The sequence below is a fragment of the Chaetomium tenue genome (assembly GCF_020726465.1).
Source record: "Chaetomium tenue strain MPI-SDFR-AT-0079 chromosome Unknown F5144scaffold_1, whole genome shotgun sequence".
Taxonomy (NCBI): Eukaryota; Fungi; Ascomycota; class Sordariomycetes; order Sordariales; family Chaetomiaceae; genus Chaetomium; species Chaetomium tenue.
Genome location: NW_027117329.1, coordinates 2,906,773 through 2,920,739, shown reverse-complemented (window position 1 = coordinate 2,920,739; position 13,967 = coordinate 2,906,773). Strand labels below are relative to the sequence as shown.

At 58.5% G+C, this 13,967-nt stretch overlaps 6 protein-coding genes across 6 annotated transcripts; 3 read left to right on the top strand and 3 right to left on the bottom strand.

Annotated features, from left to right (window-relative positions):
• Positions 1-104: 104 nt before the first annotated feature.
• On the bottom strand, positions 105-1,426 carry F5144DRAFT_555524 (uncharacterized protein). Its single transcript, XM_066787914.1, has one exon. The coding sequence runs from the start codon at positions 1,285-1,287 to the stop codon at positions 385-387; it is 903 nt and encodes a 300-aa protein (XP_066648490.1). The 5' UTR covers positions 1,288-1,426; the 3' UTR covers positions 105-384.
• A 1,311-nt stretch (positions 1,427-2,737) lies between these two features.
• F5144DRAFT_37283 (mitochondrial carrier domain-containing protein) lies at positions 2,738-4,092 on the top strand. Its single transcript, XM_066784521.1, has 2 exons — positions 2,738-3,030; positions 3,111-4,092. Exons 1-2 carry the CDS (start codon positions 2,945-2,947, stop codon positions 3,997-3,999), a joined length of 975 nt encoding a protein of 324 aa, XP_066648489.1. The 5' UTR covers positions 2,738-2,944; the 3' UTR covers positions 4,000-4,092.
• A 131-nt stretch (positions 4,093-4,223) lies between these two features.
• F5144DRAFT_555509 (apolipo protein O-domain-containing protein) lies at positions 4,224-5,398 on the bottom strand. Its single transcript, XM_066787913.1, has 4 exons — positions 5,277-5,398; positions 5,231-5,233; positions 5,102-5,191; positions 4,224-5,020 (listed from the first exon to the last, which is right to left on the bottom strand). The coding sequence occupies exons 1-4, from the start codon at positions 5,301-5,303 to the stop codon at positions 4,298-4,300; spliced, it is 843 nt and encodes a 280-aa protein (XP_066648488.1). The 5' UTR covers positions 5,304-5,398; the 3' UTR covers positions 4,224-4,297.
• Positions 5,399-5,771: 373 nt separating this feature from the next.
• On the top strand, positions 5,772-8,368 carry F5144DRAFT_37291 (mitochondrial intermediate peptidase). Its single transcript, XM_066784523.1, has one exon. It carries the CDS (start codon positions 5,906-5,908, stop codon positions 8,306-8,308), a length of 2,403 nt encoding a protein of 800 aa, XP_066648487.1. The 5' UTR covers positions 5,772-5,905; the 3' UTR covers positions 8,309-8,368.
• A 714-nt stretch (positions 8,369-9,082) lies between these two features.
• F5144DRAFT_555505 (uncharacterized protein) lies at positions 9,083-10,086 on the top strand. Its single transcript, XM_066787912.1, has 3 exons — positions 9,083-9,324; positions 9,558-9,675; positions 9,729-10,086. The coding sequence occupies exons 1-3, from the start codon at positions 9,224-9,226 to the stop codon at positions 9,816-9,818; spliced, it is 309 nt and encodes a 102-aa protein (XP_066648486.1). The 5' UTR covers positions 9,083-9,223; the 3' UTR covers positions 9,819-10,086.
• F5144DRAFT_617141 (uncharacterized protein) lies at positions 9,991-13,887 on the bottom strand (the record flags this gene model as incomplete). The annotated part of the gene is made up of 3 exons (XM_066791868.1): positions 13,384-13,887; positions 12,963-13,327; positions 9,991-12,818 (listed from the first exon to the last, which is right to left on the bottom strand). The coding sequence occupies exons 1-3, from the start codon at positions 13,629-13,631 to the stop codon at positions 9,991-9,993; spliced, it is 3,441 nt and encodes a 1,146-aa protein (XP_066648485.1). The 5' UTR covers positions 13,632-13,887.
• Between the last annotated feature and the right edge of the window lie 80 nt (positions 13,888-13,967).

The following is a 13,967-nucleotide window of genomic DNA, read 5'->3' as shown; positions in this document are numbered from 1 at the left end:
GGCACTTAACTCTTAACTTGAGGGACAAGACCCTAACCCTAATAACGAACCCCGCAGCCCCCTTGGTGCAGCAGCTCTCACAATGCCTTAGTTCACCAGACGAAGTTCATTTCACCACAGTGGCTTGGAATCCCAAGTTGTGGGCATATCTTGCGCTACTCGCTATGGTATTCAATACGCTAATTATCTGTCCTTTACCGTAAAAATACTCCCATCCAATGCCTGTTAACTCCGACGCAAATGCAGACTAAACCAAGTGAACTGCTCGAACACAGACCGCCCAACAGCTGGAGCACCGAACCGAGCGAAGCCCTGCCCCGCTTCGAAATGGCATGTCAACAATATGTCTGTTGTACAGCCTTCTTCCTCCCTCCTGGTATGCTATTAGATGTCGTTCTCAACCATACCCAACACATCCAGCTCCGTCCGGACCATTCTCTCAAATTCTTCCCTATCAATACCCGAGGCCCGCGAGAGGAGGAACAGGCTCCTTATGCTGCGCGATATATGCTGCTTCACGCCGAATTCGGTCTGTTCACGGCGCTCGGCTGCTTCCTCCAGCCTGGTGACCGTCTGTGATGCGTTGGAGCTGGCGCTACCAGGGCGCGGATGAGCGAGCACCCACGACTCCTCCTGGCTATTTCGGGAGCCGGCTGAGTGCACTGACTCGGGTTTGATGGGAACAGGCTGAGCAAGCGTTGGGCCATGGTTTGTTGTCCCATTGCTTGTTGTTCCATTGACATTCGCGGGCGCCGGCCTTTCCAGGCCTTGAGAGGGAGGTGGCCCGACATGTTCGGCGTGCTCCCTGAGGTTCGCTTCCTCGTCGGGATCGTGGTTGTCCATGGCTGGTTGGACCGAGTCGTATTGCGCAAAGTACGCATCCTCGGCCTCGGTAGACTGACTAGGTTGATTATCGGCTTGGGCCGTCTGCGCGGTTGCTCCCGGAGCCGGCGAGCGTTGTACCCCCGGTGTCCTCGATGGCGTAGCGTCGTACCGGGCCCAATAATCGTCATCGTCGTCTTCATCGTCGTCCACAGTAGCTTGCGCGTTCCAACCACTCTTAGTGTTGCTTATGGCACTTGCGACTGACGAACCATTGCTGCTGGATTTTGTCGCCTCAAATAACCGTTCGGCTTCCGCCACGTCGGAGGAGCCATTGAAGGTATCAAGGGTAGCAGGGCTGGCGACCCCAACCTCGCCCACTCGCCAGCCATCACCTCCACCATCGGGGTCGCCGGTGCAGTAGACCAGCCGGAAGGAAAGGTGGAGGTCATCAAGAACGGCCATGGCCTGGAGGGTCTCCTGATCTAGTCGTTTGTATCTGATGTTGATGCCGTGGTCCCAGTCCACCTCGACCTCGCCAGAAACCGGGTGGGGATCCAAGTCGCCGCTTCGGGCGACATTCGTCAACTCGGCCACCTTGGAAGGATCATAAGTTAGGAGCCGAATCCATGGTTCTGTGGAAGCCGACGATAATAGCTGGACTCGCTGTCGGAGAATCGGCGAAAGTGATGGCAGTACTGTTGTGGCAGGCTCTGTCGAGGCAGCCGCACCAGGTAGAGCTGAGAGCACTGGCGTCACAGTGTTTTGAACGTTTGGAGGGGCAACATGTGATTGCGGGGGTGGGATGGCCATTGTGATGAGTGATCGACCGTGTGTAAACGAGCAATGTTGGATTTACTCAGGTCCAATGCGAGGTCTGAAGTAGGTATAAGAAGAAGAGAAAACAAGAATATAAACGATGGGATAGGATCTGGGGGCGTAACGTTGGTGTGTCAAGCTCAGGCGACTTGATCACATGGGACTATCCGTCACGAACCAGCCAACTGCCAAGTTTGTCACTCAACGATGCAGCGCCTGTTTGGGCAAGGTCCAGGCTGAAGCACAAAATCAGTCACGGAAAAGGTATGTGACGATAAATAAAAGAAGAGAAGTGTAGTGAAACACAAACAGATGAGAAATCGCTCCTGCAGACGGTTGAATCTGTGCCACAAGCTCACACAGACAGGGCAGGTTGAGGAGGGAGGTGGGCCAGGCCGACCACAATGGACCCACCCATGTCAGTCAGAACTGGGGGAACTGCGATTTCCGATGCAAGCTCTCCGGCTGCCTGTTTGGTCGTAACTGCCCTTCCGTACTGCCGCCGACTCCACTCATGCAGTGTCGGGCATTTCAGCCAATTGAGTAGCCTTAGCGATTCGGACGGAGGGAACCAATGAACAAGGGCAAGTTACAGCATCGTCCACTGTCTTGTGGGGGGTCCTCAGTCCAGGCAAATTACCGAAGAGGATGCAATGCGGTCGGTGCATTCAACCCGAGCAACACAACACAAAGTCGGCTGCCGGAGTGCCATGCCCGAAATGTGGGACAGTTCCGAACCGTTTGGGAAGCTGCGTGGGGGGAGGCTGGGGTGCCTCGAGGGTGTCAGACGGAAGCTCCTGTATGTAAGATGAAGCTTGTGCTTTCATTGCTTCGTTGTCTTTCGGCGTTTGTTCCAACGGCGATTGCGATAACTGCACTGCCTATGTAGGTAACCAACTAACCAATGCGATTGTTGCTTATCGGAGGATGCCGAGCGGCCCAGGCCCCTGCAGACCGGAGCGGCAATGTCGTCACCACCTGCCAGCAGTTCAAGAAAATTATTCTGCCAAATCGGACTGCGAGATTGACGGATAACAACGGCTTCGAGCGCAACTACCAAATCGTCTGAACACGTCACTCCAGAGCTACTTTCACATCGTTGGCAGCATTTCTAGTTTCTGATGCATGACCGCGGCATTGAAACGCACCGCAAAATATACAGGAGGGTTTCTTAGCACACGTGAAGCATCAAGGAGGCAACAAGGGGAAACAAGGGAGGCAACGGGACCGACCGAACATCTTCAGATCCGATACGAAAGATACATTCCCTGCAGCCCGGAAATCGACCGGCCTCACTGGATGAATGTCACTCAAGGGCGACCGCCTCAAGGATGAGGGCTCTCGTCTGCAAGTCACGGCCGCCGGGGCCACGGCTGGCCTAGTTGCTCGGTATGACCTCCCCATCCCGGAATCAAACCGTCACCAAACCCAGCCCTAACACCCGCTAACACTTCCCCCCCTCCTTCCAGCTTCGTCATCGCCCCCCTCGACGTCGTCAAGATCCGCCTCCAGCTGCAAACCCACTCCCTCTCGGACCCCCTCTCCCACCGCAACCTCCACGGCGGGCCCATCTACAAAGGCACGCTCCCCACGCTCCGACACATCCTCCACTCCGAAGGCATCACCGGCCTCTGGAAGGGCAACGTGCCCGCGGAGCTTCTGTACGTATGTTATAGCGCGATCCAGTTCACGACGTACCGCACCACGACCCTGCTCCTGCACCAGACCCTCGGCGAGGGCACCCTGCCGCCCTCGGCCGAGTCCTTCATCGCGGGCGCCGTGGGCGGCGGCACGGCCACCGCGGCTACCTACCCGCTGGACCTGCTGCGCACGCGGTTTGCTGCGCAGGGTAATGATCGCGTGTATGCGAGTCTGTGGCGCGCCGTGGCCCAGATTGGGCGCGAGGAGGGTGCCCGTGGGTTTTTTCGGGGCTTGGGGCCGGGGTTGGCGCAGATTATTCCGTATATGGGCTTCTTTTTTGCGGCGTACGAGACCCTGCGCCCGCATCTGAGCGGGCTGGAACTGCCGTTTAGTAGTGGTGGTGCCGTGGCGGGGACGATGGCGAGCGTGATGGCCAAGTCGGGGACGTTTCCGCTTGATTTGGTCAGGAAGAGGATCCAGGTGCAGGGTCCCACGCGCGGGCGGTACGTGCATAAGAATATCCCGGAGTATTATGGCGGGACGGTCGGTGCGTTGAGGACGATCCTGCAGAGAGAGGGGTTCAGGGGGCTGTATCGGGGGTTGACGGTTAGCTTGCTGAAGGCGGCACCGGCGAGTGCGGTGACTATGTGGACTTATGAACGGGCGTTAAAGTTTTATAGCGGGTTTGGGGAGAAGGGGGAGGAACAGAGGTTGTAGGATGGACGGATGCGATGCGATAAATACCCTAGACGATAGACTGTACGTTTGTGTAATGATATCATCAACAGTTCGAGGGCTGACAACGGTTGAGAGGCAAGTCATGTTCCCTTCACACAACGCAAGTTTATCTATCCGACCGGATCTCTTCTTAAATGTAATGGTACAAGCAGACGCAGACAGGCCATGCCATCAAACCTCGCTATCTCGCCATCTCTACACGCGACTCTCGCCGCCTTCTTTTTTTGGTTACCTCCACCTCAGTCAAGCCATTTCGAATGCAGCTCCCTCCCTCCATTTATTTCCCCTTCCGCACCCACGCCTCCAACGCCTCCCTCGCATCGCGCACCCCCTCATGCACCTTCCTCTGCGCCAGCTCCGCATGCACACGCGCCATATACACCCCCTTCTCCACGCCCTCCCGCGCACGCAGATGCGCATCCGCGACCGCCGGCACCCTCTTCTCATACTCCCACGCCAGCGCGCCCACATTGCCCATGGTCACAGGCAACACCGCCCACGCGGCGCCCAGCCCCAGCGCCAGCGGCGCCGCGCCGCGCACCAGCACGTTGCGGTTGCGCGCCACGATGCTGCCCGCCATGCCCGCCACCAGCACGTAGATGAAGCCCGGCATCAGCCGCTCGCCGCTCTCGCGCGGCGGCGCCAGCGAGGCGACCGTTGAGGTGAAGGAACGTTCTGCTGCGAACGCCCGCGCCATGGCGCCGTTGACGGCGTCTTCGGCGATGCAGGACTGGGCGTACACGAAGAGGCGCGCCTGGCGGATTTGGGCGGCTAGCCGGTCCGTGGGCGTGGGAGCCCGCGTGCGGATCACCGTGGTGGGGGTGGAGTCGAAGAGGGAGGTGGAGGGGGCGGGCGGTGCTGGGGTGGTGGCGACCTGGGCGGGGAGGGGCTCTTCGGAGGGCGAGGGGGCGGTGGTGGTTTCGGTTGTTGTTGGGGGGGTTGGGCGCGCGGGTTTGGTTAGGGCGAGGATGTCCGAGTCATCGTAGATGGGCTTTCGGAGCTGGAGATTTTCGGGGCCGTGTTAGTGTTAGATCGGGGGAGGGGGTTTGGGGGTGGGAGGGATGGTCGGGTATATACGTACGTATTGGCGTTCGCTGGGCGCTTCGGCGTGTGCGGTCCAGGGGTAGAAAGCGACGGTTCCTACCAGTGCGACGGCCGTCAGCGGCGCAACGCGCTGTATCGAGACGAGTGTAGATTAGTATTTGATATTCCGAGGTTATGAGAAGCAAAAAGTCAGAGATTGGATGAGCACGTACCCGCTGCAGAAGCACTCGAGAAGCCATTTGTCCACCCAATTGAGATGTCTCTCTCAAGCTCTCAAGAGTTCCGGTAGTGGGCGGGCAGCAGCTCCCGGTTGGTGGTGGGCGAGGAGCTTGGATGCTAGCTAGGTCCGAGGTTGTGAGGCGTGGGCAGAAACCAGGATTGGGAGTTGCAGGCGCACTTGCGGCTATTTCCGGGAACGGAGCTTTATCACGTCCTGGAGATCCGGATGTGGGTGCCAATAGAAGATGCGCAAAATGGACTCAGCCAAACTTTTTGGTCTAGCTGTGGGGCTGGAGATCGGGCCTGGAAAAGGATGCTCCGGGAACTCGGAATTTGCTCCTCCCATCCATGTCATTCTTTTTTAGTCTGGATTAATCCCACTTTGATTGATATGTACTTGTAGACTCGGAACTAGCTACGAAACAGGAGCTTCCACAACAGACGGGAACCTACAGATCAACATCGAGCCGGGACCACCATCGAGCGAGGAGATCTCAGATCTCGACTTCCGAATCCGATCTCAATGCTCTATTCAACTCCAGCATATTAGTAGCGCCCGGCGTCGTGATCACCCCGCCTCCGATCGCCGTGCTTCGCGCCCTCACCGACGCCGGGGCCCGTCATGCTAAGAACTGTGACGCGGCCGAGGCAATGGCAACGATGGGTTTGCTCGAGCTGTCTATCACAGCGTGCAGCGTCCCCCGCAGCTGCCCGTCAACAGCCCCGGTTCACAACTTCGCACAAGTCGAACCACTTCGGATACCACCAGTCGTCCATTGCACCCATTACCCATGCGCCAATAACTCGCGAGGATGACTTCGTTTTGCGCTCCGTCTTCGACTACCCCCAGTTTTGGCAGGACTTTACCAGCTTTCCGGGCGCCATCCCCGTCGGGCTCTTCCGAAACTCGTTCCTGAAAGAGCCCAGGGGGATGCTCACCTTCGCCTATGTGAGCTTAAAGAAGGCCCGGGCCGTCGTCGCCAAGGTGCTCGCCGCATCATCTGTCGCCGAGTACCGCCTTATCGTCCGGGATCTCGACCGTCTGAGCGACATCCTCTGCCGCGTGCTCGACACGGCCGACTTCGTGCGCGTAACCCACCCCGACCCCGAGATACAGCAGAACGCGAGCAAGGCCTGGGAGTCGGTCTACGAATATATGAACGAACTGAACACCATGACGGGTTTACACGACCAACTGGCTACGGCGATGGCCAATCCCGATGTTACGGTCGTCTGGTCAGAAGAGGAGAAGACCGTGGCCGAGGTGCTGAAGTTGGACTTCACCAAGTCGGCTGTCAGCCTGCCCCAGAAATACCGCGATCGCTTTGTCCAGCTTTCGTCAGAAATCAGCGCGGTCGGGTCCGCTTTTGTTCAAGAGATGGCGCCGGAGCAAGAAACGGTCGTCCTCCCCAGCAGCGATCTCAGGGGCATGGATCCCATCCAGGCGCGGGACCTGACAAGGGAGGGCAAGGTCTACCTCCCGACGCTAAGCGGGGAAGCCGTCATGGCGTTGCGTACTGTACACGACGCGGATGTGCGCAAGCACATTTTCTATGCCTCTCGCACCGCGTCCCGTCGATCCGTTCAGATGCTCGAGTATCTGATGAGGCTGCGATCCGAGCTCGCTAGTCTCTCAGGCTTTGAGAGCTACGGCCATCTTGCGCTGAGAGACCGCATGATGGCGAAGAGTCCGGAAGCCGTCGACCAGTTCCTCCGTGCGCTGGTTGAGAGCAATAGGCCCAAGGCGATGCAAGAAATGGCCGAGCTCTTAGCTGAGAAGCAGAAAGCGTACCCACAAACGAACAGCCTTGACCCCTGGGACAAGGACTATTACTCAGACATCATCCGTCGGCCGTTGAGGGTGGCCGGGCGCCAAGGCGACCTCTTATCGTCCTACTTCTCGCTCGGCGTTGTCATGCAGGGCCTATCTAGGCTCTTTATGGAGCTGTACGGCATCAGACTCGTCCCAAGGCAGCCCTTGGTCGGGGAGACATGGCACCCCGACGTCCGCCGCCTCGATGTGGTGTCGGACACAGACGGCCACGTTGCCGTTTTATACTGCGACCTCTTCACCCGTGCCAACAAGTCCCCGAATCCCGCCCATTTCACCCTCCGGTGCTCGCGTGAGATCTTCGCGTCGGAAATGGAGGAGGTTTGGGAACAGACCCAGCAAAGTAACCAGAGGTCCATGTTCGGGAGTCCCGAGCTTGCGGCCACAGACGGCATGACCTTTTCGAGACACGGAGACAGCATCAAACAACTCCCGACGATCGCCCTGGTCTGCGATTTCCCCCAGCCATCCAAACACGGGGACCAGCCGGCCCTCCTGAGCTTCCTCCAGCTGGAGACGTTGTTCCACGAGATGGGTCACGCGATCCACTCGGTGCTGGCGCGCACGTCGTTCCAGACCGTCGCGGGCACGCGGTGCGCGACGGACCTCGCGGAGCTGCCGTCGACGCTGATGGAGTTCTTCGCGGCCGACGCGGCCGTGCTCGGCCAGTTCGCGCGCCACCACGAGACCAACGAGCCGCTGCCGTACCGCATGGTAGCCCAGAAAGCCCGCCAAACCCGCCGCTTCGAGGCGCTCGACACCGAGAACCAGATCATCACGGCCATGTTCGACCAGGCACTGCACTCCCCGCGCGCGGGCGAGCCCGGGTTCGACCCCACGGCCATCTTCCACGCCCTGCAGCGCACGCACAGCTGCGCCCCGCCCGACCCGCCCGGCACCAGCTGGCCGGGCTTCTTCGGCCACCTGTCCGGCTACGGCAGCGTCTACTACAGCTACCTGTTCGACCGCGTGCTGGCGCAGCGCGTGTGGGACGTCGTCTTCAAGGCCGGCGAGCACCGCGCCGCGCTCAGCCGCGAGAATGGCGAGAAGCTCAAGCAGAGCCTGCTCAAATGGGGCGGCGCGAGGGATCCCTGGAAGTGCCTGGCCGAGGTGCTGGATGATGATAGGCTGGCGGAGGGGGGCGAGGAGGCCATGGCGCTGGTGGGGAGTTGGGGGTCAACGAAGCCCAGGTGACGGCGGTTGTCTGTATGTGTAGTTGTGTGGTTACAAAAATCTAGATAATGCCCAACGATATACGATATATGGATTACGATATTTTCCACTAAAGAAATGATGGGTTTGCAAAAAGATTTCATCAGGTAATTATCGAACAACAGGGAGGCGTCGAAGAAACGGAATAGCACCCCTGTTTGCCGAGTCTACAAGATGTTGAGACTATATTGGAAGGACTCTTATCACAGTGGCCGGCTCGTCGCGACCGTGACATTGAGTTTTCTGAAACAGAGTTGATAAAGCAGCACTGCCAAAACTGGTTGACATCTCCGAGCAGTGGCTGAAAAGGATTGAGCAAACGCCGTGTTTGATACCGCCAAATTCCAGAAGACGAGTAGCGCTGACAGGGGTTACACTAAGAGTGGGCCAATAACTCATCTGCAATATTACTTCTTTCAGCCCTGTACATTCCTCACACGCGACTCAAAAGATCTAGACCACCTCGTCCAGCCTTACTCGTGGTTTTCACCCAACTTCATCCCACCATTATCCCACCACTGTCATTACTTTTCAACGCTCAACACGCGCCACAGCCCGCTCATTCAACTTCCTCACCTTCTTTATCTATCACCCCTTTCAACCTTCACTTACACCCCCGTTAACAATCTTCGCCCGCCCAAGATGCACCCCCCAACCCACCACCTCCTCCCCCTCCTCACCATCCTCCTCCCCCTCACAACCGCGACCTCCCCCCAGGGAGCAGCAGCAGCAGCAATCAACCCCCGCTCCCCCACCCCCCAAACCCCCCAAATCCTCCTCCCCCCCCCCTCCTCCAGCTACACCTACCACGGGTGTTACAACGAGACGACGGGGCTTCCCGACACGGCGGGCGCGCGCGCCCTCGCCGGCGGCACCAACCTCGTGCGCGCGGGCGCCATGACCGTCGAGATGTGCTGGGAGTTTTGTCGATCTGGTGCTGGCGATGCGACGGGGGGGAAGGGGGGCAGGTTTGCGTTTGCGGGGGTGGAGTATGCGAGGTACGTTCCTTATTTTTCTTTTCTTTTTGGGGGTTGTTTTGGTTTGGTTTGGTTGGTGGATTGGTGGGTTGGTTGGTTGATGAGGTTGGACACTGCGGGTTGGTGGTGATGGATGGTGGTGTTGGCTGTGGTCGGGGAGCGGTTATTGGTGAAGGAGCTTGTTACCGAGGATGGATATTTTGTTTCGTCACCGAGTGATGGAAAACCGAGAATATCATGCTAACTCAACACAGAGAATGCTGGTGCGCCCAAACACTCTCAAGCTTGTCGGAAAAGGTCCCAGACAGTGAATGCAACTTACCCTGCGAGGGCAACACGACGCAAGCCTGTGGTGGAAACCTCAAACTGACGGTGAGTCTACCCCTGAGCCCAAGTCTACCACGCCGCTAAACTGACAACTCTAGGTTTACATGGCTTCCACCGCCGCCGCTACGCGCGTGACTTGGGCTGCGGGTCTGGCCGCCGTCAGTGCAGTATCTCTGCTGCTCATGTAACCAGCGGGTGTGGCGTGCGACACAAGTGTTCTGATACTGTTCGATACTCGGCGAGGTTTTCTGGCGTAGATACCCTTCAATAAACTTCTTGTATCCATTTTCAACAACAATGCTCAATGCTCAAACACGCCCCCAGCATCATGAACCGCCCACTATAACCAGCTGAGCCGCCCTACCCAAAATCCATAGCCCCCAACCCGCGATCCCCCATCGCGCTCTGAACCGCACTCTTAACCGCCCCAACCGCCTCCCTCCAACTCTCCTTCCCCAACCCCTCCCCACCCTCCTCCACCAGCCACTCCAACCACTTCACCAACACCCTCGCCTTCTCCATATCCCTCTCCTCCACCACCACCCTCGCCACATAGCGCTCAAACACCTCGGCATCCTCCCGGTGCGGCCCCTCCTCCCGCGTCTCTTCATACCACACCCCCACCATCTCCTTCACCTCCCCGAGCGACGTCAGCCCCGACCGCGCAAACGCCACCCGCAGCGGTTTCGCAGGGAACTTGAGCCGCGTCTGGGCCCGGGGGGCGGCGGGAGCATCACCACCACCATCACCCCGGCGCCCCGGCGCATGATACGCCAACCCCACCCCCACCCCTCCCGACCCGCGCCCCGCCAACCGCCGCCGCCGCCGATGGTCCTCGACCACCTCGCGGCGCACATCCTCCGGCAGCTCCGCCAAGAACGCCGGGTCCAGCTGCTCCCCAGCTCCGACCAGCTCCGAATCGCGCGGCGCGGCCGGCGCTGCCAGACTCGTCTGCAACAGCCCCGCGCCGGTATCCTGCTGGCGCTCGCGCTCACGCGCACGGCCGAAGAGGGATTTGATCCCGCCGCGTTTGGTGGGTGTGGCGCGCTCGCGTGGGCGGTGGATGATCCGGTCTTTGCGCGGGGATTGGGGGAGGCGGGTTTGTGCATTACCGCTGCTGCTGCCACCACCGCCGGTGGGGTGGTGTGGCTGTTTTTTCTTCTTTTCTCGTGTGGCTACCCCGTACGAGGCGAGTACCTCAGCTTGCATGTCCGCTGGGAGGGCGTCAAAGACCTCGCGGTCGATGTCTGAGGGGATGTCGTCGGGGAGGATAACGGGACTGTGGGAGCGGGAGGTGAGGGCGCGGCTGGGGGATGCTGAGCGGGAGGTGGCTGGGGTTGGGGCGCGGGGTGGTGGAGGTGGTGGTGGGCGTTTGGCTTGCTGCTGCTGCTGCTGCTGCATCAGCTTGGTGCGGATGTCGTGGGGCAGTTCGGCGAGGACAGTGGGGTCGACGTTGGAGGGGATGATGAATTGCGTGCCGGTCAGGTTGAGAGGTGAGTTGGCTTTCTCGTCGGCGGCGTTGGCCCGGGCGAGGGCCAGCGCTGGGTGGACTTTGGGTTTTCGGGGTGTTAGGGGGTCGTCGGCGATGGGGTCCTCCTCCACCTCCCGCCCGGAAAGACGACGACTCGGTTTTCCTGCGCCGTCCTCGTCATGAACTGGCTCCGTTTGCGGCCTTTTTGTGGGAGGGGCTGCGACGCTGAAGTTGAGTTTCTTCTGGCTTCCCTCGGGGACGCTTGATGGCTTGATGGGTTCCAGCTTGGTCATCTGCACCCCCAGACCCCTGAGATCACCAGGGCTGAACTTATAGGAACGAAGAATTGCGACCGATTCCTTTGCGATGACGCCGCTGTCGTTCGTAGCCACGCCGAAAGTGGCACTCTTGGTGAATGTGTCGCATTTGCCGTGCCCGAGGTGTTTGGCTGGGTCTAGGGGCGTGTCGAGGGCGCGTCTCATGATCTTCATGGTCAAATTCTTCCCCTTGACACCCTCGTTCAGAAGACGGCGCTCGAGCTCCTTGCACAAGTTGTGGACGAACTCTTCGGCTTCTGCCTGGTTTACGAAGCGGATCCCCCAGTTCACATCGGCCGACACTGACTTGCGAATAGGCTGCTCTCCAACCTCTGCGCGGTCAATGCCCCGGGCATACTCCCACAACTTCTCGCCCGTTTTGGGCCCTAGGACCGACACTAGGCGCTCCTTGGATGTCTGGCGTAAATCGCTTACAAACTTAACGTTAATCTCTTCCAGCTTTCCGCCAATGCTGTAGGCTACGCCTGGGAGGTCCTCAACCTTGAGCGGCCCAAGAATGTCCAAGACCTCCTCCGGGCGTACCTGGTACTGGCCAGCAGGTTTTGCCTTTCGCAAGGCGACCTTGGCGAGCAGGATGTTGCCGCCGATTCCGACCGAGACATGGCAGTTTGTTTTCCTTTTAATCTCTGCTCGGAGAATGGTTGCAATTTCGTCGGCTTTCTCTTGCTCCTGCCAGACGCTGCCTTCACTGACGCCCACGCCCTTGGAACCTGCAGCAGAGAGTATGATATCGGTGATGTCGACAAGAGCCTCGTCGATACTGACGCTCTGAACAACACCTCCGACGCCGAGAATGGCATCATAGAACAGCCTGCTCGCTTCCTCGTAGGCTGGAAAGTCGTACGGTACTACCTTGATATCGGGGCAGAGTTCTTGAGCACGCTTCATCCACATGCCGTTCTTGACGCCGAACTTTCGGGCGGGGTAGTTGCAGGAGGCAATCTCGGATCCGCTGCCCGTGCTGTGAGCAACCACGGTCGGTTTGTCACGATGGTCGGGGGCATGGTGGTTGAGAGAAACGGCACAGAAGAAGCTGTCAAAGTCGACATGCATGATATATCGACGGGAGCCGCTTTTGCGCTTGATCGGTTTAATCGCTCGGCCTTTCTCTGCCGTCATACTCATCATGCGCGACTTCAGCTGAGCTTTCCAGGCAGACAAGTGGTGCAGACGGCTGTGAGAGTAGTACTGCTTCAAGAAGTCAGGGTTCGCGGTGGATGATTTTCGAATTTTGGGGTCTTGGAGGAGCAGGGCGTTGTGCTCTTCTGAAGTCATTGGTTTCCCAGGGGTTTGTTGTCGTTGCGGCGAATCTGGTTCCTCATCAGGCTCAGGAAGCTTGGCCTGCGCAGGTTTCTCCTCCGGTTGTGGCGGCTGCTTATCTGGCGTTGGGACATTGGGCTGGGCCTCTGCTTCCGAGGCTACCGAAGCCTCCAAAAGCATATCCACATCTACATCGTCGAAATCATCAATGGCCTCGAGGGCAGCCGGGGCAGGCTTCCTCGCAGACGCGGGCTGGAACGGACTGCTAGAACCTTGGGCCGGTAGACGGTCTGCGGGCTTTGAAAACTGGCTCGTGTAAAAGCTGTCCTGGGTCTGCTCGCGGTAGCCCAGCGGGGACTGCTGGGTCGCTTGACTGAGCATTTTTCCCTGGCCGAATTTGATCGTCTTCTGCCTCGGACCATCGTCGATGACGCGGTAGTCTGACCAGGGGAGCAGTTTCCCAGCCTTGATGGAGTCCATCACCCAAGCGGGCTTGACAACACGATAGTTGGCAAACTCGGCCTTCTTTTTTGGTGGCATGGCCGAGGCGATGATGTGGGTTGCCATAGTCTTGGAATCCAAGTACTGCAGAAAGGCGGCGCCATGCTGGACAAGCTCCTTATGAAGACTGCTCAGGGGTTAGCGGGGGTTCAAGAACATGGGTGGGCAAAAATCGGTTCTTACACCTGGACCGGAGGTTGGGTATAGCCTGTAACATGGGCCACGATCCCCTTGAATATTTGGGGTTTATCCCCGCTAGCTGCGCGCAATTCGACATCGAGGTTTTGCAACTTCATTTTCTTCCTCCTGAAGTAATCGCCAAACCCCCCAAACTCGCTCTCCTCGTACTCCTCGCCATCTTCGCCGTTGAACTCATGGCCAGCGATGCGTTTCCGCACAGCCTCCGAGTTCTTTTCCAAACGGCTGCCCATGGAATGCGACTGAGAAATGCGAATGCGAAAGCGACAATGACATCATTAGGCAAATACATAAATGAATGTTGGGTTTTGGTGTTTTATGCCTTCATTTGAGAGAGGAAGGGCTGGATGAGAGTCGATGTTGAAAACATGACATGGGTGGATGGCGTTGTGAGAGTTGCCATATTTCTCCAAAAAGAGCCCTTGTGTGCCTGGATGAGCATTGGACGCCTTTTGGTGGCAACTCGAGGCATGCCATTTGTGTCCGACGTGTCCGGGAAGCGCGCCCTTCGCCCAGCGGCTTTGTCTCTGACGCGCAGTCACATGATACTGGTCAAATGACATCCAATG

Coding starts and splice junctions, on each gene's coding strand:
- F5144DRAFT_555524 (XM_066787914.1), bottom strand. CDS start 1,287: ATGGCCGTTCTTGATGACCTCCACCTTTCCTTCCGGCTGGTCTACTGC.
- F5144DRAFT_37283 (XM_066784521.1), top strand. CDS start 2,945: ATGTCACTCAAGGGCGACCGCCTCAAGGATGAGGGCTCTCGTCTGCAA. Junction 3,031..3,110: donor ACGGCTGGCCTAGTTGCTCG/GTATGACCTCCC, acceptor CCCTCCTTCCAG/CTTCGTCATCGCCCCCCTCG.
- F5144DRAFT_555509 (XM_066787913.1), bottom strand. CDS start 5,303: ATGGCTTCTCGAGTGCTTCTGCAGCGG. Junction 5,021..5,101: donor CGCCCAGCGAACGCCAATAC/GTACGTATATAC, acceptor GAAAATCTCCAG/CTCCGAAAGCCCATCTACGA.
- F5144DRAFT_37291 (XM_066784523.1), top strand. CDS start 5,906: ATGCTAAGAACTGTGACGCGGCCGAGGCAATGGCAACGATGGGTTTGC.
- F5144DRAFT_555505 (XM_066787912.1), top strand. CDS start 9,224: ATGACCGTCGAGATGTGCTGGGAGTTTTGTCGATCTGGTGCTGGCGAT. Junction 9,325..9,557: donor GCGGGGGTGGAGTATGCGAG/GTACGTTCCTTA, acceptor AACTCAACACAG/AGAATGCTGGTGCGCCCAAA. Junction 9,676..9,728: donor GTGGAAACCTCAAACTGACG/GTGAGTCTACCC, acceptor TGACAACTCTAG/GTTTACATGGCTTCCACCGC.